We start from the raw sequence: 23,935 nt of genomic DNA, 5'->3' as shown, positions 1-23,935 counted from the left end.
CCATGAACGATAATGAAACCCTCCGGCCTTTTTTGATCTTTATCAGTAATATCTCTGTAATATTTCTGAATGAAATATTTCTTGTTTCTTTTAGAATCAATCTCTAAAGAAGTGAGGCTTTGATATTCACTGATAAGCAGTAGACTATGTTCAAAACAGCAGAGTGACTGAAGCAGATACAGAGAGAAATCAGCATCACCAGTGATGCTAAATACAATGGATTATGTGAAAGAATGCGAACAACCTTTATGAGAGTTGTTTGGTTTTTTTAACCAGTAAAAACTGGAGGGAAAACTGCTGCTAATAACAACCTATTCAACCTGTAGTAAGGGGAGAAACTGAGATTCACAAAAATACACAGTCATAGCAGCGATAAATAGGTTTGCTGATTACAATATTGGCCTGGTAATGAATAGAGGAACAAATAGTTGAAAAACACTGCATCATATGTTATTAAAGTTTGTTTTATTAAATATCAGTAATGGATTTATTCATCTCAGGGATTAAGCTATTATGAAGGCACAAAACTTGATCTCTGGGAACCCCTAACTAAATGGCAAGCTGGAGCACTGAACCAGCAGTTACTCCCATGGCACATGAGAAATCATCTCTGGGCAAAATTCTGTCTGACAGACCTCAGGCTTCCCTTACAGATGCTATTTGCAGCATGCCCTGATCCCTACAGGCCTGAGTGACTTTGGTGTCTCTAAAACCTAATGAATATTCTCTGCCATCACCACCTATATTTTGAAGTCAAATAGAATTTGAACATTTTACATGATAGGTAGCTTGGTGAGGGGGTGTAAACCAGCTGCACACGTTTACTAATCAAGGCTTTGGAATAGCTGATTTCATTAATATCTCAAGCTTTTGCAGGATCTATGTTTGCTTTGTGATGAAGAGGTGATTAGTGGTTTAGGATGATAATGACTGTTTGCCATTTTACAGCTTTGATCCTAAAAATACTTGTTTTGAGTTGGTGAGCCAGATTCTTTGTTTCCTGACTTTGTCCTAAATCTCTAATTAACATTACTGCTGACTGTGGCTTTCTTCTCTGGCATGTATTTTAAGGGATGTTTCAGGGACATGTTAGGGTGCAATGGTGTCATGTCCGGGAAGCCCTGTGCTGATGTTCTTGTCAACTGGAAGATGTTCTTCAAGTATTGCTGCTATTTGATAGAATTCAGAGCAACATGTGCTTGTCAAATCAAATTTCTCACAGGATAAATCTTTACATTTAAGTTATTAGTGCATAGCTATACGTAAATTGTATCATCTGGAGATTAAGAGTGTAATACACAGTGGATCAAATTTGGAAATCTGAGAGAAAGCTGTCAGGCTTGATCATCAGATAAATTGCTAATGCATGCAATAAATATATGAAAATGGAAGAGATTAAGTTACTTTACAAATTATGTTCATTCAGCCAAAAGTGATACCACCACATGTAAATTTTAGGTACTATAAGAAGAGCTTTGGGTACTGCATATACTCTACTTCCCTGCATTGCTGTTGTGTATGCAGTGTCACTGCTTTGGCACTGATAACTGTGTGTAGCTACTGCAGAACTGCTTCATGAAGCATCAAAAGATTACAAAACAGCTGACTATTAAATCATACTTATGGGAACCATAATATGAAATTACAACTTGTTAATAGGAATCGTGTTGAGACAGTAATTTCTCAAAGTTATATATACATCGCTGAATTATGAAAATATCACTGAAAATTTTAGAGGCAGGTAATAACAATCCAGCAAAATATCTCTGTAACTATATTCTGGTAACATTGACACAACTGGGGAAAAATAATGCTCCGAAGGAGCAGTTACAGAATATAATGTCAATGGGTAGCCTAAAGTTCCATTAGTATCAGTGGATCACGACTCCCATGAGAACCATTACAGCAGCAAGCATTTTGCTAATGAATATATATTCGGAGTGATATGTGTTCTCTGCCATAAACTTGTAAAACTTCAGTAGTCTTTTATCTCAGTGGTTTGGGGGTTACACACACGTTAACAGAAACACCCTTTTCTTAAACCTCGTTAGATTGCAGCAGAGATGGAGACAACCAGTTTGGTAGCAAGTGGTTTGCTGCATCCCTCCACTAGGTCCAGGCACTAGGTCCTCTGCTTAAGAGGAGAGGTGTTCCTGAGTGTAGCATGTTACAAACTGAATGTTGAAGAAAGCAAACCAAAACCGGTATCTTCATATCAAGTTTCATTAGACTGATGGAAGGAAAGAGAAAAACCCTAATGGCTGACAAATAGAAAACAGAAACTTGGCAGTGAAAATCATATTACCCATCTGCCAAGAAAGAATGACAATGGGCATAAAAATATAATGAAAATCTATAAAACCTGTAACTGAGCAGTCCTTTTTTCCATATATGTGTATCTTGGTAAATGTCTATGCTGTACAGCACATATTGTTGATTTTCCTACTTTTTCATACAGCAGTAAGTTCTAGCACATGGATATCTTGTCTGCCATCCATAGACGGTGTTAGGTATATTTAGAGCCAAATGGTGGCCTCAGTTATTCCAGCTCATTAGACTCGATAGCAGTACATTACACTCCCAAACCTGGGAAAGAAATGGACCTGCGTTGTATATGCTCAGGGCTATCCAGCATGGTGAGGCTGACACTGAAATGATGACAGCGAGGTGGAGCATGCAAATAGAGGCAAGGCAGGTGTCCATGGAGAGGGTGAAATGCAGCTGTCCTGCAGGCAGATTTACAGCCTGTTGTGCCGTTAGACAGAAGTGGGAGAAGGAGTGAATGCTGACAGAGGGCTGGAGGAATCCCATTATATCCGCATGATGCTGTCGCTCTGTAACATATCCCTCTGCCAAGTGTGTAGCCGAGCAGACACAGAGCTGATAGAGCAGGTTGCTGTTCCCGCTGGAGTGCAGAGCTCGGAGCAGTGGTGTCAGCTTCCTGCAGCAGTTGCCTGCACGCAATATATGCATGTTGAGCTGAGCGCAGATCACTCAGATTACCTTGTGGGACAGCACAGGAGTGGAAGTAGGCGAAGGTGTTGGATAGTGTCAGACTTGGTAGATGTGTGTGAATGTGGCAGAAAGGTTGTTTCACAGGCAGCAGGCTGGAAAAGCCCCATGTGCCTGTCTGTGTGCGGAGGTGCAGCTGCTAGTTTGCAAAGGCAGTGTGGCACACCTGTGCGAGGGAGGGGCGGCAGCACCAGGTTTCTTCTTGATACAGGCTGCTGAGAACCTCTGTAATACAAAGGATAATATTATTGAATTTATTGCTCAATTTATGTTAACATCTTTAACATTTCACTGGAAGCACTGTGGTCAAAGGCTTTGAGATTGCAGGCAGTATGCTTAAAATTACATACGACTTCACACACTTTACTGATGTGGGACCAGAGTCTTTGGAATGATGATAGATCAAGCCCTTGTTTCAGTTCTCTTATTTGTGTCTTTATCTGTGATTATCTTGTCAGTCCTTCTGCTCTAGAGCATAAGTTTCAATTCAGACCAGATCAGTAGAAAACAAAGTAGTGTTACTTTCATAGGCAGCTCCGCAAAATTAGCTTCTGCAGATACTACATAAAAACTTGCTGTTCCTTGTTTGTTGTAACTAAACGTTTGGGTGGAAAGTAAAAAAGAAACCAAACCAAAAAACCATCACACACCCCCCTCAGCCTAATCCCTATGTTTTGTGAGAAAATTTGGGATAGAGTTTCCATATTCATATCCATACTTAACATTCCTGTAAGTGGGAGAATTTTTATTTTCCTGAATCAGGCACAAGAAAAGTTTTCCACTGATTAGAAGATACTTCAAACAGCCTTTATGTGACTAGGCAAAATGAGGCACAAATATTTTACATCGTGGACAGTTAACACCCAGCTCTGAATGCAGCCTTCAGTCTGCACAGCAGATCTAGCTTGAGTTTTAGTGTCAGGCAGAGCAAATAGCATAGAATAAGTCTTCATTTCGGAAACGGTTGGCTCAAACCCCCGTAAGCCTTGTGAGACAGTTCAGAGCAGTGCCTGGTGTGTTTCATGAAAGCCATGACATTGGACTCCAGGGGTTTGCTTGTATAAAATTTGGGTCTGACTCTTCCAACCTTCTGGTCTTTTTCTTTTCATTAGCAATCTCAAGAGAAAAAAAAACACACCAGGAAGATGATAGTTCTGGGCTTTCTTAACCATCTGGGGAGTGGTTCCCTATGGTACAAGGGTGGGCCAGGCAACACGGGAAGGGGCTGGCAGAACACAACTGGACTTCACCATGCAAGGTGTTTTTCTTTCGTAGATAACACTTACGTTTCCAGTTCTGATAATGATGAAGATGTGTTAGTTACAACAGACCCAATTCCAGTAATTTTCCACCAAATCGCTTCAGGTAATCTTATGTCCCGAGTGTTTTATCAAGTTCATGTTTTGTGAGGAAAGACAAGATGTTGCCTGCACTTAAAGGGAGATATGTTAATGTGTGCAGCTGTACAGTTTGCTCTTTTCTCACAGTGTTGCTGTGGTAAATTGTCCTACATTTCAGAAGAGAATAAATTAAAATATTTCTTTTGGGGATCACCACAATTGTGTAGACAAAATGTATTTCACTCTTTTAATGTCTTACAGTCTATGCTAAAGCAATTCTCCTTGAATACAGTTGAGGTGCTTAATACTTCCCAATTATAAGTTTTCATGCTCACTTGTTTAAAACTTGACTAACTCTTCACCACTGGGGATGAAACAGTGTATAACTACCATTGTCTCTGGTGAATTATTTCAGGAAATTTAAAACAAAATGGTTCAGCTGTTTCACTAAATTAGACTAGAAAAAAAAAACACATTTTCCCCCCATGACTTTGGGAACCTCTCATTTGAAATTACTTTGATACTTTCAAAAAGTATTTGATACATGGAAGGATATGCTTTTCAGGCATATAGGCATGTTTATAAAATATTTAACCAAGATTTGTGGATACTCCTTAGAAACTTTTTAGATTTTTGCAGCGAAAAACCCTGATGATTTCAGGCTGCAGGAGAAACTGCATAAAGCAGTCTTAATTCTGGCAGTTCTTCAGATAGAAACACTTGACTTTGCAGTCTTCTTATTATTACAATGCTTTAGGGCTTTTTTTTGCATAACACAGAATTACTTTGAATTCCACTGGAAAATCTGTATGATCTTTAGTCTCTGATCTCATTTATACTGATGTAAATCAAGAGCAATTTTACTGAAGTTGGTTCAGTAGCATCCAAACAAAACCTGGCCATTACAGTCAGAAGTTTAAGACAAATTTTACTTGCAAATATTTCTATAATTAAAAAAAAAAAAAAGCCTGTCGTTTAAAATAGAATAAAAACCTCTGTTCTGTATAGAAGATGATCTGATTTCATTTTGCTGAGGGGTTTTGATTTTTCATTCTTTATAAAGTATACAAAATTAATGAATGACACTAAATTGTAATTCATGGATTGAGAAAAACAAATCTTCTGGATGGACCGAGTTTCATTTCACAGTTAAAAATATGACTCTTCTGAGACATAGGGGCTTCTTAATTTTAGTCTTGCTTTATTGTAAACTCTGTGATGATTTTCCTATCTGTAACTTTTTGTTCCTTATTTGCTCTACTACTACAACTAAGTATTTCAAGCCTGCATATGCAAAATTATTTCACATTTTTCACAGATGTTCACTGTTTTCCCTTTTCTTTTAAGAATTAAGAAAAACCAGTGATGTCAACTATTGCTTATCCATAAAATCAAAATTACAGCGGGAGAATGGAGAGGTATGTATTTCTTGTATTTTAGCAGAAGTTATTTTAAGAAACAACAGAAAATAATAAAATATGAAACGTTTACTACAGATTTCCTGCCAAATATGCGCTTACACAAACTGTACACATTTACGTATTTTAGAAGATGTGTGTAGTCCTCTGGGTTTCATATATGGATTAACCAGTGAATCACTCAGTTGGGATAGGGATGCTCCCATCCTAGGAAATATGGTTTTGCCGTTTATGTAATTTTTTGTTCAACAGTGGTATAGACCCTGTCTGCCCTAAAAATACAGACCTCCTGGAGAAGTAGGTCATGATGCTGTTACCTTTTAACCTACTCTTGCGTATAGGACCACATCCCGTTTATTAGCTCACTGCTTCTTCTTGTGACCTACAGCAGTCCTGCTGGAGGCTGTAGACCTCTGCTTGACTCCATTCACCATAAATAGCGGCTGAGTATTAAGGCCTTCAGGTCATTGTTGTATTTGTGCTGTACTTCTGGCATTGGTTCCTGACAAGTCTCACTGAGACATTAACTCAAGAAAGAAGTGGCACTATTATGAAGTCTGCAGGGCTTGACAGTGTTATGGGCTCAAAGAAAGGCATAGGCTCCTACCCCAAGCAAGAAATTGAGCATTGTATCAAGAATTCAGGTGCTTGACTTCAAGACTTTGTTTGTAAGGGTGGTTGCCGAGTTCCTTGATGACTGCTTTTTAGGCTCTGATCTGTATTTGATCCTGGAAAGCGGACATAAGCATGCCCAGATATTCTAACGTCTAAGGTTGGTTTTTTTAGTAGAGAAACCTGATTTGATGTAAAAAGCTGCACTGGGAATACTTTGCTTCTACTGCCTTGTCATTGTATTCAGTGTTCGGTAAACATCAGAAAAATTCAAGTGCAGGAATAATTTACCCATTTGATTAAAAGCTTGAATACAGTTAGCTTCTATGGCATAGAGTTTGAGCCTTTATTCTGTGTTTTAGTTGAACAAGGTACTTAAATAGGAAAGTGCTAAGAAAAACCCTTTAAAAAAGGTCTCGAACACTGACCATTTCTGTTGGCTAGACAGTTAGAGGTTTGGTTAGAATAGGATGGGTTTGTCACTATTCTAATGTGAGAGTTTCATTTCTCTTTGGTTTGTGTTGAATTTTTTGTTCTGTTCTAACACAGACTTCCCCTTGAGCTAAGGTTATTATAAAACAAAGAAGACCAAAGTCACTTTGTTTCTTTTCAGTGAAGTAGAAGCAGAAATTATTTTTATGCCTTGTTCTAGAAAATTTCTGTGAAATTGGCTGAAATACAATTTTTTTGTTCTATGTATACATACAGTGAATAGAGCAGGAATTTAGAGGCAAAGGTAAGGAAATGGGATTAGAATGTCTGACTATAGAAATTGGTGATAAGGATATATTTGACATTAATGAATATATGGGATTTAGGGGTAACTTCTATTCTTTGATTCATACATCTGATTTCTCTTCCATTACGGCAGGACATAAATACAAAATAAGCAGTAAGTACATCATGTTCAGGTTGAAGTGAAGAATTATGATTTTAACAGGTGTTCTTTATGGGATCCTTGTGAATATAGGGCCTAAAAATGACACATGCATTGTGGGAAACAAGAATTAATATCTTCAAGCAATTAACATAAGTAAAGGTTCCATTGGTGGGAAGCAGTGTATAGCGCTTCGGCTCACTCTGAGTTGCAGTCTGTACCAGGATCAGTTCTATTTACTTGAGTGCAATTATTTACAGAGCAGCCTATTTAGAGCAGGTTTTACTTGGGTAAGCATATTACTTTCTAATCCTTAATTTTCAAAGTCTCAGAACAGAGCTAGTCAGAAAATGAAGTCTGAACTTTTCTGGCAACAGGCTGGTGCTTCTGCTAAAAATATTGATTAAGCAGCAATGTGTCAGTTTTTCACAGAAGGGAACTTAAGAGATCCCATCCTTAGACTTGAATTATTTCCTTAAACTATTAGAAATTATTTACCACAATAGAATAAATTTAAATATTATTACATTACTGAAACACTGAATGAACTAAGTCCAGAACCTGCCTTGGTGGGTAAATTATGCTTTGTTTAGCAAAAGCACAGAGTGAGGCATCCCTGCATAATCTACTGAACTCCCCGGTTCCTTAAAATACCACACTGTCTGTAGCCAGACAAAGTATTATTTCTCCAACATATATTCCAGGTGTTTTTATGTACCCAGTTAGTAGGTACTTGTTTTGTCTGGTATTTTACTATTCTAAAACAGGCCCTTAGTACTCTTCTGGAGAAATGATAGTAAAAGATCTCTTAATGAAGGCTGCTATGAGCTTATTTGTAAAAATATAATTCCTGTAATTTTAAAATTAGGACTATAAATGCAAGATAAGCATATTGCTTGTATCATTGTTAATTTTCCTTTTCCATTAAGGAGTCATGGCACAACAGCACAGTTGAAGAAGACTCTGAAGGAGATAATGATTCTGAGGAGTTTTATTATGGAGGACAGGTAATGGAGGAAATTGTTGCCCAAGCTTCAAGAAATTGATATTTGAAACCATCTCTTGTTCATTCCATTATAAATTTCCATAATGAACTTCTTATGTTTGTTCGACATTGAATAGAATGCCATGTGTATATATACATAATATTTTATAGCAGAAATATTGTATATGTTATACTGTATACTTAAATTTAAAATAAGATTAGTTTGTTTACATTTGCAAAGCTGTAGGAATAGAAAAAGCAAATGCTCTTCAGAATGTTTGAAAATAGAAGCCAGTTGCTTACTTCCAGGAAATAGATATTCACTCTTTGAAGCTTATCCCATGATTAATGCAAATGGGAAGTCATGCTTGATCCAAATCTGTTTCCTTCTGGAGGATTGCCATTTTGTAAAGGCAAGAGCACTGCAATTTAATGGTAAAAATGCTTATTACAAAACAATTTTGATCTAGGCAATACCATTCTTTTTCTTAGCTCTACAGTTAAATTTACCTTGAAAAGTGCTTTTGTATTTTTAGATGAATATATTGCTCTGTGTCTTTCCTGCTCATTCCCTCAGCAGGATTAGTTATTGTTACATTCTCTTATGTATTGGGAAATAAAATCTCTTAATCTCTTTTCCTGTTGCAGAGTCGATAGAGAACTTCACGCTGCTAGCCTTTTTATTCAGATTTTTTCTTATCTTTTTAGTTTGACTATTGCCCCAAAGGATTCATTCCTCACTTATGTTATTAGAACTGTTTATTATTATGAACATTTTAACGAATTACAGTTGCTGTCTATGAAAGCTGTCACTGCTTCAGCCTTGAGGCTGAAGCCATCCGTGCCACGGGTGCGCAGAGCTGAGGCTGCAGGAGCACGCCAGCAGTGCCAGCTGGTTGCATCGGTGCAGAGAGCGTGGGATGCTGATGAGCAGGACATTGTTGAGCCTCTTATCTTGTAGAGCCAACAGTGTGGTGGGGTTTGAACACAAAATACACGTTGAGGTGCTTTAAAAAAAAAAAACCCAACACACCCCTAAAAAGCTATTAAAAGTGATATTGAAACTGGAACTGAAAGAATTTTCAGTGTCAGAAATAACTGACATGGGGTATTGACTCATGTTCACTTTAGAAATGACTGCAGGAATTGTCTTCCTTCAGCTCCCAACTCCTACAGCCCCATGGAGCACTGGGGAGGACCCTGTGCCCATACTTCAGTGCAAAGAGCGATGTTTTATTTTAATCTGCCTGAGAGGAAAAATCTTCTGATTTTGCCCTATAGTGATGAGTTGTGTGGACTGGCTCCATTTTTCAACTCTGCAGAAAGGGCAGTCACCTCAAGGTGAAGGAAAAAGCAGCAAACAGCTGGGAGTGCTTATTTCTTGAACAAGTGCTAATACATTTGTTAAAGGATGCCTGCCAGTGCCCAAATGAATTAATAAATATTAACACTGCCTATGAGATATGAACACAGAGAGCTGTACCTCATTTTGAAGGGTATAAAAAAGCTGTGTAATAGGCAATAGTGGTTAGAATTTAGTTGCCTTATATTTGAAGTGGAAACTAAGTTAGATGGCATTGTCATTTTTTTAAGATATTAAATTTAATCGAAGGAATTTAACTGGCAAAAAAAATACAATTAGCTCAGCAATAAAAATAAAATATCAGGTGATTGTGAATGTCTTGAGTACAGAATATTCAAAAAGCAAAATAAGGAGAACAAACAAACAAACAAAGACATAATGGAAAGTATATTTAACAAGAGAGAAGATAGGAAATTTTTAATTTAAAATTTCGTGGTCAAAAAGACAAAATTCTAAAGAAGACCTTTAGAATTAAAGAGAATATTAAGGACTTAGAAAATAAATAGGAAATTGGGTTTTAAGCAAAGTTCCTCTTTCCAATAAAGAGATTGTAGGAGTTATTAAGCGAGCACAAGGTGTCTTAGGAAGACAAAATAGTTGACTGTGTATGTGGGGAAGAAGCAAGGCAAGCTGCTTCATTTGAGACAAGTATGTGCTCTGGCCACACAGAAAGGGGACAAAAATATTGGCTTTATCAACTAGAGGAAATAGATGCCAGTGTATTTGGCTGAAATACAGTTGGAAAAGGTGGAGATCAGGGAAAATTCTTAACATTTCTAAGTGGTTACAGCTGGAAAGACAAGAGAGCAGCTGATGATGAAACAAGGACCATGGAAGATGGCAAATGGCATTTGATGGACAGTGAAAACAAGATACAACCTTTGGGTCACAAATTAAATGTTTGTTTCTGCTTCCTAGTCACCTACTTGTAATCCTTCCTAAGGATTTAATGGATAAATACTTTAAAATAGCGAAGTGATTCAATAGCCTAAGTCCTATTGATTTTCAATGGGATTTAGGTTTGTAAATCACTTAATCTTTCAAAATGCAACCTTTTGTCATTATGTGGGACAAAATAATCTGGATCGGGTCTCAGATTAAAAACAGAGACTTTCTAAACAAAGACCCTTCAGACACAGCAAAGTTATCCAGTTTTTTTAGCTTTTGTATTCACTTTCTCTGAGACTTTCTGTTAATTCTTTCTTTGAACCTCTTCTACATATGCAAGTGAGAACAGGAGATTGAAATAGTAATACTGCTGCCTTTGGTGCTCGCTCTCACTCTCTCATGCTTCAGTTACAGGACATACTTGCAAATGCAGATATACAAAACTCTGGCAGTCTCCTCTACGTACATCAGCATGTCTGTGGCACTAATTCAGGGGTGGAAAATACCATACTGTTGTCTTATAATTTGCCAGAACACTGCTTTGTTTTCTTTTTGAGTTCATAACCTCTTACCATCAGAAAATAGATTGGGGAAAGCATTATGTTGAGCAGTTCAGTGTTCTGTGTTGTGTTTCTTTTAGATTTTACTATTATTGATACATACAACTGGTTAAAAAAGATGTGGTTTAGGACCAACAAAGGTGGCAGGTGCACCACAGCTACAATATGTGAAATGATTGCTGTTGTTCTGTCTTTGGAAGCAGGACAGAAATTATTTATACATCTTTAAAGAATTCATCTTTGAGTAATGAGCATGTAAAAAGGATTGGGTTTCACGTACCTAAAGTGGGGGGGAAAAAAAAAAGCAAAGCGTTCTTCCCATGCTTTTCTACTTGGAAAATGATTCTGACATGCCTGCTCAAACAAGGGAGGGATACTTAGCTTATACCCTTCTGGTCATGAATACGCCTATGCTATGCTGATGAGTTCTGTGCCTTGTCTGTGAATAATTTGAAGTCTAATCAGGTTATTCTTTGCTAATTTTCACATGTAATAAATTATCAGCTGATTATTATTTTAATTCTATTGAAATGTATTTAGTTAGATTGAAAAGTACATCTCCAGATATCAAAGCTGAAAGTGTCACAGCACTGGTCTCTTACAGATTTGGGTGTGCAAGCAGGGGAGACAGTACTGCAGTTAGATATGGTTCTACAATAACAAGAATTCTGTGCAGTAATTCCTGTATAGGAGATATATGTATGTCTACAGGGATAAATTATACTCTTTCGCTTTGCTGTCTGAATTTGTCAAAGGTACAAGCCGAACCCTACTCTCATTTCTGAATCTGTCCAGATCTAGGGCGTTCGTTGACTTTTGTGGAATTACTGTCATTCTAATTGTTCTAAAGAAATAGAATTAGATTCACACAATCAGGAGCATATTGCTTAACAAGAAAGTAGTAGTAGACTGAATAGATTGTTACAAGCCTAAAGAGGTATTTTTGGTCCTTGTGGAAGTGTCATGGTTTAACCCCGGCCAGCAACTGAGCTCACTCACTCTCCCCTGTTGGGATGGGGGAGAGAGTTGGAAGAGTAGAAGTGAGAAAACTTGTGGGCTGAGATAAGAACAGTTTAACAATTGAAATAAAATAAAGTTAACAATAAAACAATACACAAAGCAAGTGATGCATTGTACAATTGCTTACCACCCGCTAACCGATGCCCAGCCGGTTCCCGAGCAATGTCCCCCCAGGCAACTTTCCCCTAGATTATACACTGAGTATGGCATCATACGGTATGGAATATCGCTTTGGCCAGTTTGGGTCAGCTGTCCTGGCTGTGCCCCCTCCCAGCTTCTCCAGCCTTCTCAGTTGGTAGAGCATGAGAGCTGAAAAGTTGTTGATTTAGTGTAAGCACTGCTCAGCAGCAACTAAAACATCAGTGTATTATCAACATTATTCTCATACTAAATCCAAAACACAGCACTGTACCAGCTGCTAGGAAGAAAATTAACTCCATCCCAGCTGAAACTAGGACAAGAAGGTAGAAAGATATTAATTATTTTGACATCATACAGTCCAGCCACACCAGCTCACAAGTTTTGCTTTATAATGTAAGCGCTATCATAACTCTTCCATTTTTCATGTGAAGTTTGACAAAATGGGGATGACGTCTAAATACGTGTTTCTTTACACCATCTCTGGTAAAGCACCTAAAATGGGAAAGTGTTTTTTTTCTTATCTGATATCACTGCACTGGTGGATAGAATGCAGCCAATGGGTGGACTGAAAATGTAATTTAGATGCTGAGACACTTGGTATATAGAATAGTTTCCTGCTTCTCTTGTTGAGCCCAGGCCATTCTGTGTCTAATATAATAGTGTGACAACAAGCAAGAGGGAGCAAACCTTTGTCCTGCAGTGGTTGGACTGGGATGACATGACTGGGGAGATCTGGTTCTTCTCCTTTTAACAGTTTTAAAAAGTGCAAGTGTCCCAGAACAAACCCGAGGACAAGACAGGACAGAGGGATGAGGTCTCTTCCCAGAAACAGGAGTGGGACCCTCAAAAAATTTCAATGCTGAGGTGCCTGCTGTGCAAATCTCTCTGCTTAGAAGAGCTAGACCACCTCAGTGCCTCAGCTTATGAACACAGTGACCTTTCTGAGCATGCTATTAAGGAATCTTTTTGCAGCATATTTTGCAGGGGTAACTTTCAAGAGCCTAGGTCAGGTGCCAGTAACAAAATAAATAAGAACTCCTGGGGTTTTTTTTCCCTGGTAGGTTAGCTATGATGGAGAACTTCACAAGCACCCACAGCTGGAGGCTGATTTGACAGCAGTGAGAGAGATCTATGGACCTAATGCAGTATCTCTCAGGTATGTCATTGACTTCATATTGCGGAAGCTTTAACATTCTGGAGTCTGAGTTCCATGTGGACCTTCCCTCACTGCCAAAGCACAAGTCTCTTCTGGTGATTTCTGCATATTGTGTGGCAAAAGGCAGGAACACTATGGGCCAGCAGTAATGCTGGTTTTTGTTTTTTCCTTTTTTATGTTGTGGTTGAGTACTGATACAACTGGCTGTGCTGAGAACAAGCCCCGGCAGTCTGTTCTGAAACATCATTGTCTTTTGCAGTTAAGTTGATATTTGATCAGCATGTTGTATTTTGTTGAAAATTATTATTCCACATTACTCTAAACCCTTGTTAAACTCCTTTTCTCTCATATCTGTCTTTTGCCCTGGAGGTGAACAACAGGAATGATAAGAGATTCAGTAAATGTTTTCCCTAGGGAAAGATTGAAGGAATTGGAATTGTGTAGTCTGGAAAAAAGAGAAGGAGAAAACATAACAGTTCTTCAAAAAAGCTGCTTGTAGGTAGGAGGAGTGATCAAATGTTCTCTATTGTCATCGTGAGAGTGACAATAAGAAGCTAGCTGTGTTACCAGAAACAAGAATTTGATTAGCTTTTAGGAAGGCTTTTTGGTTTTGGGAATATGAAGTATCCTACACAGGGAATTGGTGAAACCTCAGTCAGACGTGGATTACAAAGCATAATTACACAAAAATTCTGTTGGACATATATGAGTGTGTATGATTCTGCCATAGGGCATAGCTGTATGATATTTTTAATATGCTTCAGGTCTTTTATAACTGCACATGCCATCTATGCAACCGTATTAATTTAATAAAAATAACAGCTAGGCAAGATGTAATAGACCTGTCAGATGTATTACAGAGAAAATATCAAAATTGTTGTACAAATCAAGTAATAAAATACAGGGAATATAATAACCTTAGGCATACATATATTGCAAGTAACAATTCCCATTAACCTTTAAACAATAAGCTCTGTTATTTTAGTCTAAGAGAGACCATGTCTACAACTGTGGTGTACTATACCTTTTCAAATTAAGCGGAAATTTAATTACATGTCGAGGACCTGGGGAATTGAAATCCGAATAGTTGTACATGGGTTTAGGAAATGAATGAGATAAATGTTCAGTTGCCAAACTGATAACTATGAAATTGAGAATGCCTTGATAATAGGTTCCCTCAAGCTTCTGAAATTGAAACATTATATGTAACCTTTCAAAAAACTTTAATGCATCTAATTTATTGAATCAACTGTTTCATTGGAAGCATTGTGATCTCCTTAAGCTCACTGTAGTAGAAATTGACATCTGTGGCTGCTTTTAGCCTGTGGAAAACTTTAATGCTTCTTCCACTCTGTTGCAGTTGAAAATACTCATAAATTCCTGGAAATGACAAACACAGCATTAAACATTCAGTTTCATCCTGCTCCTGCAGCTCCAATTCTCTGTGGAGAGAGAAGTCTGTCTGATGGTGACACCCACTAAGATGCATATTTCCTAGACAGCTGACCCTTTTTTAGTAGCCTTTTGCTGTTGCAGAGTCAACTGTACATATAAGAGTGAAATTCCTATACCTGTATGCTTTTCACCACTTCCCTCTGAAATCTGGCCACCTAAGCCATAAAAGGTGCCTAAGCCAAGAAAGACCTCAGAACCGACTGATCCAAACTCTTCAGTATCTATTTACATTGCTTATGCATTGATTGATAGAGGACCTCTGGGAGCTTCAAAATCAAGGTGCATTCATGGAGCCATTGTAGGCAGCAGATAATAAGCTGCAGGTGCTGGAAGAAAACATGATTTCTTCCCCCTTTCAGCCTAGGAAAGTAAAACTAGAGTCAGCATCATCTGTCTAGAATCTATTTTCTAGGATGGTAATGTAATCCGGGCAAAGGGATTTCAGTGAGTATGGGATTTCCACAGTCATATCTTATTTTTATCTTATTCTTTCTTCCACTAATATTTCTGTATTTCTTTAGTTCAGCTATGTTTCTGTTTAATTTATAAAATTATGCTTGTTCACAGTCTTTTGAATCTCAGTTATGTGAGTAACACCAGCCTGCATTCATAAATATTACTTAGGAGTTCATAACAATCTGTCTTTGGATCTTCTGGAAAATTAAAAAAAAATATCTGAGGCCACTGTTCTGTAGGATCGTGGCTAAGCCATTCAGTAGGTGGAGAATTTCACTGTTTCAAACCCAGGTCTTCAGTGAGCTGTAGGAGGTCAGAGAATGCCTGTACATGTAGCTCTGGGTGAGCGGACTCTGGAGCAGCTATCAGGGTAGTTGGGAAGCCTGCAGGTAACACAGCCCTGGCCAGCCGTTTACCTGCCCTGTATGTGCACCTGATCTAGAGAGCCTTTGGGTTTGCCCTTGCCAGAGAGAACCATTAGGATGCTGAATTTTTGGATGCTGAATTCAGATGCTGAATTTGACCTTCACAAGAGGTCAAGGCATTTCCAGTGTGAGCTAGGTCCTACCATGGGCTGAGAGGCCACTTTGGTAGGAGATAATTACTTTCACAAAAATATTTTTGTATTTCAAAATTACCTCATCAACTTATTTATGCACAACTGCTACTGTGCACTTAGTCTAGCTTAATAGGAAACCATGGAAGTCACTGTGCGAACAAGTATATGAATGCAGTGTAAAGAAAAAAAACCTAGTGACTGGAAACTAATCTGTGAAAAATTGAGAGGGATTGCACTTTTACAGTATTGTTCCCTTAAGTAATTTAAATCAAAGGGAAAGCAATTTTTTATATAGGTGTTGAATGAGTGTTTTTTTAGCCCTATTTTTCAGAAGTCTTCAAGTACATTGGGAGAGGGCAATCAGAATGGGTCAGAAAATAAGAGTCAGAAAAGTCACACTTTAAATGTAAGATTTCAGATGGCAATGAAACACCTATGAGCACGAGTTAAATCTGAACCTTGAGGATTCCAGCAATTCTACACAGAATAGATAAAATAAGGTAACTATTGCCTTAAGCACGTTACAGGGCAATCTTTATGTTTTGACAAACAAATGCTTGAATGTATGAAGCAATCCCACAGGCATAATATGCCACCCCCTAGGCTATGTTTTATTTGTCTTCAATGATTTACCTCAAGCCTCTTCATAGGTTACTGGCTGCTAACCTGAAATACTTTTGAAAATCAGCTAGGGTTTTCTTTTGTCATAAATAGGGGTAGCATGTGACTGTTATTGTTTTCTTGATTTATCTGTGCAGTACGCAAGACAAAAATACATAGCAGCAATGGAAAGAGATTTTGAGGGCATTAGGAGAAAAAAAGATTTACCCTGTTTAAGTAACATCCACTGAAAGTAAGTTTCAGTGCAGCAGACAGTCACCCACTGGGAATTTTGATCCAATCTATGTAAATGTGTGTTTTATAATCATTCTGATTTTACAGACAAGATTAGCCTTTTAAAATCTTCCCTGTTCTAAGTACTCCTGAGCTGAGGAGTATCTTAAAGAGCTCTAATGTAATGTAATTCTTTCCTTTCAGGGAATATGGAGCCATTGATGATGTAGATATTGATCTGCATATTGATGTCAGCTTTCTTGATGTAAGTAATCTAATCACAGAGTTACATAATGAACATTAATACCCATTTAATTCTACTACACATCAGACTCTCTAGACAGCCACTAAGACTTTCCTTTTTAGGAGACTTGATTTTCACAAGTGGCTGTCACATTATTGATTGCTGCTGAGTGGGAAGGTTTCCTTTTCCTTTTAAGATCACATTGTTAAAATGTTTTGTAGGCTTTTATGTACTGCATGTGTATTTCCTTTCAGACATGCTTTGTGAATGGTAAAATGTTTTAACTGATATAAATTAAATACATTTCTTTTTTTGCTATCCTAGACATTAGTTAGGTTAAATCGCTTCATAGAGTCCTGGAGGGAAGAAGACCTTGGCTGGAGCTCTCCTGTGTGCTTCTCAACATCTGCAGCTGATTAGGGAGAGGCTTGAGTGGCAAAGGAGACACAGGGCAGTGGTGCTATCAACTGGCAGCATGACATCTGTAACAGTTATGCTGTCATTAACTCTACACTTCCTCACCACTCTGTGCAGCGACTTTCTGTCCTCTAGAAACAGAATAAAAATTGGCACTTTTAGGGGCATTGTTAGCTTCTGCACAGAAATTTCATATTCTTAGGTCTGCACAGCACATAAGATAGTTGTTCTTGGGCTTTTCTAAAATGTAAGAAAATCTGATCATACCTTGAATTATTTTAATCACTCTTAAGGAGGAAAAGTGTCCTTTGCCCTGTGTTATTTGATGAGTTCCCTTTCCCTCTTTATTTGCTCCTTTGCTTCTCAGCTTTGAAGCAGTATCTCTTGACAATGGGAATGTGTCTGCTTGCACTGTAGATGTAGTGTTGTGTATATAATCCTGTGCTCAGTTTAAATGAGCATACTCAACGACTGGAAGGAGTCTTAACACTGCTCTTAGGGGCATCAGCAGGCAATAGTTTGTCCTAAGTCTCGAGTTTAAAGTTGGAGTAGATGTTCCACAACTGGGTAAATGGATGGATGGTGTTTATAATAACCCTAAGGTAGACTGACAAAATGCATCAGTTCCTAATGATGGCTAATGGTGTCTGTTGTTTTCTTTTTATCTTGAACTAGGAAGAGATTGCTGTGGCTTGGGATGTAATTCGCACAGAGCCTATAATAGTGCGACTGCACTGTTCACTTACACAATACTTATTTGGTCCAGGTTAGTGACCTGTGTATTCATCATGTGCCTTGTATGGTGTCTCAGTCTGAGCCATGTACTAGGGGATAGATACTCATTCACTGCCAAATCTTTGACTTGTGTGTGTGTTCTTAGATCTACTGCTGAGAGCAGTTCAAGTGGTTTGAAATTATGCTTACATATATTTGCATGGCTGGGCCTTCATTAAAGACATGGGCTTCTAATTTAAACTTTCATAGGTTGATTTGTGGAACTTGTTGTCCTGATATCCTTTGAAATGCAACTGCTTCCCCTAGGAACCATGGTTAAGGAATAAAAATCTGCAGTTTCTAATATGTGATTTTCTGATTTTCGAAATCAGGGATCATCTGCACAGATGAGATATCACTGATAAGGCATACATACACAGTTCTCTACAGCATATTAATATGCCCTTTTTCATGCACCTTTGAAGAATGATATTTATCCTTTCAGCTTCTGATTTCTATAAGACTGTGTGAATCTGGGAATCTTTAGATTTGAATGAGTTGTTAAGTGAGTAAGGATTCCTCATGAAAGTAAAAATGGTCAAACTCCTGAAGAATCAACAGATTTTGAAGATTTGGAAACATTGATATGGAAGAGTCGACTTCAGATATATTGTTACAGTGGGAAGTCAGAACTAAGTTGCAGTTTGGATCATAACTTGCCCAGCTTTAGAGGCTTCCAGTGCAAGCTGTCAGTTCAGGCTTCTATCTGTGGGAGAATTCTGCCTCTGGAAAATTAATAGATATTTCCAGTCATAATAAGTTTAGCAAAACCAGTCCCAGTGAGCTATTTTTATAGGATACGTTGCCTGCCGATGCTAACTATAAGCTATATTCTGTTCATTCAAATAAGCATTTCATTAAATCAGTTATATCAGTCTTTTTTTGTCTGTTTTGTTTGACTTTGGTCTTTTTGTCTGTATTTTATTGCTTCAATCCTTTTTATAAATATGCAGATCTTAAAATATGTCTTTGCCATAGCTGGTAGCAGTGTTAGTATTCAGAATATTTCTATCAAAATGTAATGGAAAGAGAAAAAAGTGCAGCCAATAAGAGAAGGTGAAGCATGAAGAGCAGCATGCAGTAAAAAATGATCTAGTGAAACAAGAAGTAAAAACAAGATATCTTCTGTGCTGTTGACAAAGTTAAAACGGGAAGCTTAGTTCCCAGTCCTGCAGCTGACTGATTGTGGGAGTGCCTGAGTACCAAGAAAGGCAAGATAAGGGCCAGAGGCAAGGGTTTTTCCGATACTGGTTTTATGAGCACAGCTGCTGTTGCAGCTGTCTCTTTATTTACCAGAAAAGGACAATAATGTCCACCATCTTGTGTGTTAACAAGACCCTTTATCTGTGAATTCCTTTTCCCCCTTAAATATGTTGTTTTGAGACTACTGGGCCATAACTTTATGCTACGACTTTTTTCCCTATAGTACTTTCTGTTGATTGATAAAAGAAACAGAAATGCAGTATACTGCAAAGCACTGCGGGAGGTATTTGTACCACGTTGTAGCTGTGTGATATCCTGATTTTAGATAGTCATTCTTCTAGTTAATAGCTTGTCTCATTATTGTACTTGCGGCCCGTTTCTCCCACATGCCTTAAAAACCTGTCTTACATGAGGATGAATCAGCTTTTGGAGGTACTGTGCTGTCTCCTCTGGCTGTAGAGCTTAGACAACAATTGTAGTCAAGATGTCAGATTTTAAGGTTGCTGGTCTAGTTATGATGACTCTCATTGAAAATATTTCCCCCCATCATGTGCCCTAGATTTGACCATCTGAAGACATTGCTGCTCCTAATCAAATAATTCATCCCTTTTGAAAAAAATAATCAGTTTGTCTGTAAAAGATTAGATTATATTTGAATAATAACATTAGAGAAAGGGTATCTACAGGGCTTTGAACTAACCGAAATTGGATGGCCATGTTCGATATATTGTCTTTTATTTTTAAATTTAATTTATTAAAGCAAAATTAAAGGATAAACTGTGACATTCTGAATAAAATCTGACTTTCTGAGTCATCAGAATAATACAGATTTAAAATACTGGTTTACTTGTTGTAATAAAATTTGAACCAACCCCCAGACTTTTTGTTTTCATTCCTTTTTTAATGTACTGTAGTCATTATCACCTTATGTAATATGAAGGATAAAGTCTGTTCGTGCTTGTAGTATATGTTGGTTGGTGTCCTACCTTGAGGACCTCAGGCTCTGTCAACAATCACTGGATTCCATCTGCCACTTCTATCTAGTAAATGTTCTTAAAGGATTTTAGTAATACCAGGAGCTAATTTCCAGCCTTCTCCCTGTACACTTTCAATTTTCTGACTGATGAATATGGAGGTACCAATGTTAGGACAGGTCTTGAGGAAAATTCAGGGTAATCCTTGGCCACTGGAATGCAACCATCAGGCACATAGATGACGATTATGGATCTTGTATTAAAACATCCTCATAAAGAAAACCCAAATACTAATTAATTCAGTTTATTCCACTCTGGGTTTTCTTTGTTGTCACAGGAACTGTACTGTGTAAACACTACTTACTTGGAAAAAAGTTTAAGAGATTAGGCAAGATGCTTTTCTAGCCCCAGATACGTATGATCTGATGGTGCTCTCTAGTACTTGCTTAGTATAAAAAACAAAGACATGTTTTTGTAATTAAAATTAGTGGGAAGAGATACATTTGGGGGAATTCAATTTCTAAAATCTCATTTGTAAAATTGCAAATATATTGGCTGATATTCCAGAAAGAACCATTCATGTCTTAATAGGCTTAGATGGTATGTCCACTCTCACCATTGCTCCAATGGCATTGTCTCTAGTAAAGGTCCAGATGGAACAGAGTCCTTAAATATGACTTACATGGTCATGAATTCTTGACTATTGCTGCAAGTTCATATATCAACAATATCTCCTTTTTCCATAGTGCCAACTGTGGATGTATTTCAGATCTCTACTAAGGAAAGATTTGGGCTGGGACATCAGCTGAAAAAGTAAGTCTAGAAAAGGGTAAACCCCTGTTTTTAGGCAAATACTGCACTAGTTTCTGAAACGTGAAGTAGGATAAAATTCACAGATTGTCAGGTTAGTTGGATCAAAGTGTTTTCAACTTGTCTTTCTTTAAATAAAAAATAACAGGATTTGCCTGCTTAAGTTCAGTTTTGACAGTTGTTGGAGAGAACCCGATTTGTGCTGCCTGCCAGGGTTTTCTGTCACTTTGCTGCCATTTAGGGAGTAAGCTACAAAAGTTCAACAGAATGTAGCTAGGAGTATTCAATTTCAAGTTGCTGCTTAGATGGTGAAGCCTCTGGAGCAGGAATCTTTTTGAGCATCGTGCATGCCCTAAGGGGACTACAATTTCATGGTGGCCCCTAGGATGTACCGCAGTAACTAGGCCATCCATGTTTTGAGGACAAGAGGGAAGAATAGTTGAAAAAATTAGCAGTTTCATATGTTCATGGTACAATTCAATGTAATAAGATTTTGCTGAGCCATATTTTCACATATGCTTGTGTATGTCTGTTAAAATGACAAGAATGTAGGCTTTAATATCTGACCATTACAACATGAAGAATCCCTTAAGAAAAAAAAATATTTTGCTGTTTGATGTTTTAAGAAATTCAGTACAGTAATCTAGTAATCTTACTAATGAAGGAATGTTACTAAAATCTCCATGATACATGATTTTGAAGAAAAAGAAATAAAAAGCTCCCCAGACATGAACAGTCTCTTAAAACGTTTCAGTACTTACACTGTCTCTGATTTGTGCATGGGTAATAAATAAAGGTTCCCATAAGACATTTTCACAATTCACAGTTGATGAGAAGTCAGAATTCCCATAAACCCCATGGCCCCTCATGGCTGTGACAACAGATTATTCATCTTTGAATATTCAGTAAATTTTCAATAAAGTTCATATCAACTTCCACGTCGACTTTATCACTCAAATACCCCCATTGCTAGATTAGAGCCACAGTAATTTTTCTTGGAAGGAACTACTGGAGGTCACCTAGTGCAACCACCTGCTCCAAGTAACACTAACCTCAAAGTTAGATTAGTTTACTCAGAGTCTCAGGCATCTGAGCTGTGAAATTTGCAGACTTTATGTGCAACCTGTTGTACTTGAACACTCTTGTTATGGATGTCTTCTTTTTAGAGGCTTTATGTTTGTAGCTTTCCTTGCTACAACTTGTGACCGCTGCCTTGTGCTGTCCATCTCTGGGAAGTGACTGACTCTGTCTTCTTTGTAAACCCTCTTTGGGTAGTGTAATATTTGACATCCCTACCTTCATGTTTGTGCCTTAGGCGAATATGCTCCTACCTGAGCAGTCTGGATGCCGTAGCCTGCCTCTGTAGTCACTGGAGCGACAGACTCTTACGGTTGGATGGGATGGCTTTGAATCAGTTTCTCTCTAGATCTTCATGAATGGCATACCTGCATAAGTCTTGCAGTCATTGTTTACACAAACTGTATTCTCAATATGATTTCTATGTAAATTGGTTTTATGTGGAAAAAAAAGGCTTTTGAGGAGCTGAGGCATCCAATCATCAGTCCGCCTACATGACAGAAAAACTCTGCCTGTAGAGTGAGGATATTGTATCATGTCGCCTACATGGTGAGCAGAGAGACCCTAGTATTAAAGTGAGTATTAAAGTGAGACTAGGATAAGAAAGTCTTTTTTTCTTTCTTAATTTGCAGAATCATGCAGACATTTGTTACACAACAGTGGAAGAACAGCAAAGAGAAATCTAATTGTACGCACAATAAGAAGGTGTCTGACAAAAAAGTGAAATCCCCTCTGCACATCTTTTCTACATTGCGCAGGTAATAGCAAGGAAAGTGAGCTGTTAGCATCATATCCTGTTCAAAATCCACAACAGACTTCACAAGGTGAAATGTTGACTTTTCTCCACACAGAAGTGCTCTATTTATATCTTACCTCATGGGTTTCCAGTCCTTGCCTTGCATGACATCAAAAGTGAACTAGGTACTGCTGCAGCTTCCAAGACTATTTGAAGGCAGAGCATTTCAGTGCCCTGCTCTCTGAAACAGCCGTGTTTCATCTAGAATTGGAAATAATTAATTTTATGTTATTTGACTTGTTGTATTTATATTTTTATAGCTTGGTAACATTTGACTGTTACTTCAATAGCAAGAATATAAATAAAAGTAATATATACAAGTAATATATAACATATATAATATATGTATCAATCATATATATATATATATATATGTAAAAAAATTTTGTGGTTGCCTATGTGTTCTTTCCACAGCTGTGTGTATTTTTAAGTTTTTAAAACCAGAATGTTCATTAATAAAAGATGGATTTTTAGAGCTTCTAAGCACCCACCCCTCTCCACTGTTTCAGTACACTAACGCTTACCACTTCTGAAATGCAGGCACAGAATTTCAAATAACAAGAGCATTAAAAATATAAGTAGTAGTTTGTGAATAGTTCATTTGAATTCATTGTGACTTTTGCCAGTTATTCATACTCTTAAGCATATGTAAAATCAGGCTCTGAATTTACCTCTTTCAGAAATGTGACTATTTACTCTGGCATGTTTCCCTGTTTATGAAGGGTTGACAGGTCATCCCTTCTGCAAATTTGAATTGAATTCTTCTTTGAATGTTCCTTCTTTTTGATGAAATTTGCCATTCTAAATTCCATGGACAAAAAAAGAGGGAGTATAGCAATCTCTCACTTTGAACAAGGGAGGAATGTCAAAGATGTCACAAGATTATTTGCCTTTTCAGAGGTAGAAGAGGAAGGTGGTGCTTTATACCCATTCTGTACCATGCCACGCATCATTGCCTAGCACG

The 23,935-nt window shown here is 37.7% G+C and overlaps 1 protein-coding gene across 1 annotated transcript in view; it reads left to right on the top strand.

Moving 5' to 3' along the window:
- Positions 1-23,935, top strand: part of PARP8 (poly(ADP-ribose) polymerase family member 8) — a 120,318-nt gene that overhangs the window by 53,023 nt on the left and 43,360 nt on the right. Inside the window, exons 4-11 of the mRNA XM_075078631.1 lie at positions 4,288-4,377; positions 5,700-5,770; positions 8,189-8,266; positions 13,278-13,372; positions 16,881-16,941; positions 18,013-18,103; positions 21,035-21,101; positions 22,808-22,933. Of these exons, the coding sequence (XP_074934732.1) occupies positions 4,288-4,377; positions 5,700-5,770; positions 8,189-8,266; positions 13,278-13,372; positions 16,881-16,941; positions 18,013-18,103; positions 21,035-21,101; positions 22,808-22,933 (679 nt within the window). The remainder of the gene's footprint in view (positions 1-4,287; positions 4,378-5,699; positions 5,771-8,188; positions 8,267-13,277; positions 13,373-16,880; positions 16,942-18,012; positions 18,104-21,034; positions 21,102-22,807; positions 22,934-23,935) is intronic.

This window comes from Phalacrocorax aristotelis, chromosome Z (genome assembly GCF_949628215.1).
Source record: "Phalacrocorax aristotelis chromosome Z, bGulAri2.1, whole genome shotgun sequence".
Classification (NCBI taxonomy): domain Eukaryota; kingdom Metazoa; phylum Chordata; class Aves; order Suliformes; family Phalacrocoracidae; genus Phalacrocorax; species Phalacrocorax aristotelis.
The sequence above is the reverse complement of the archived record's forward strand: the minus strand, read 5'-3'. Positions and strand labels throughout refer to the sequence as shown.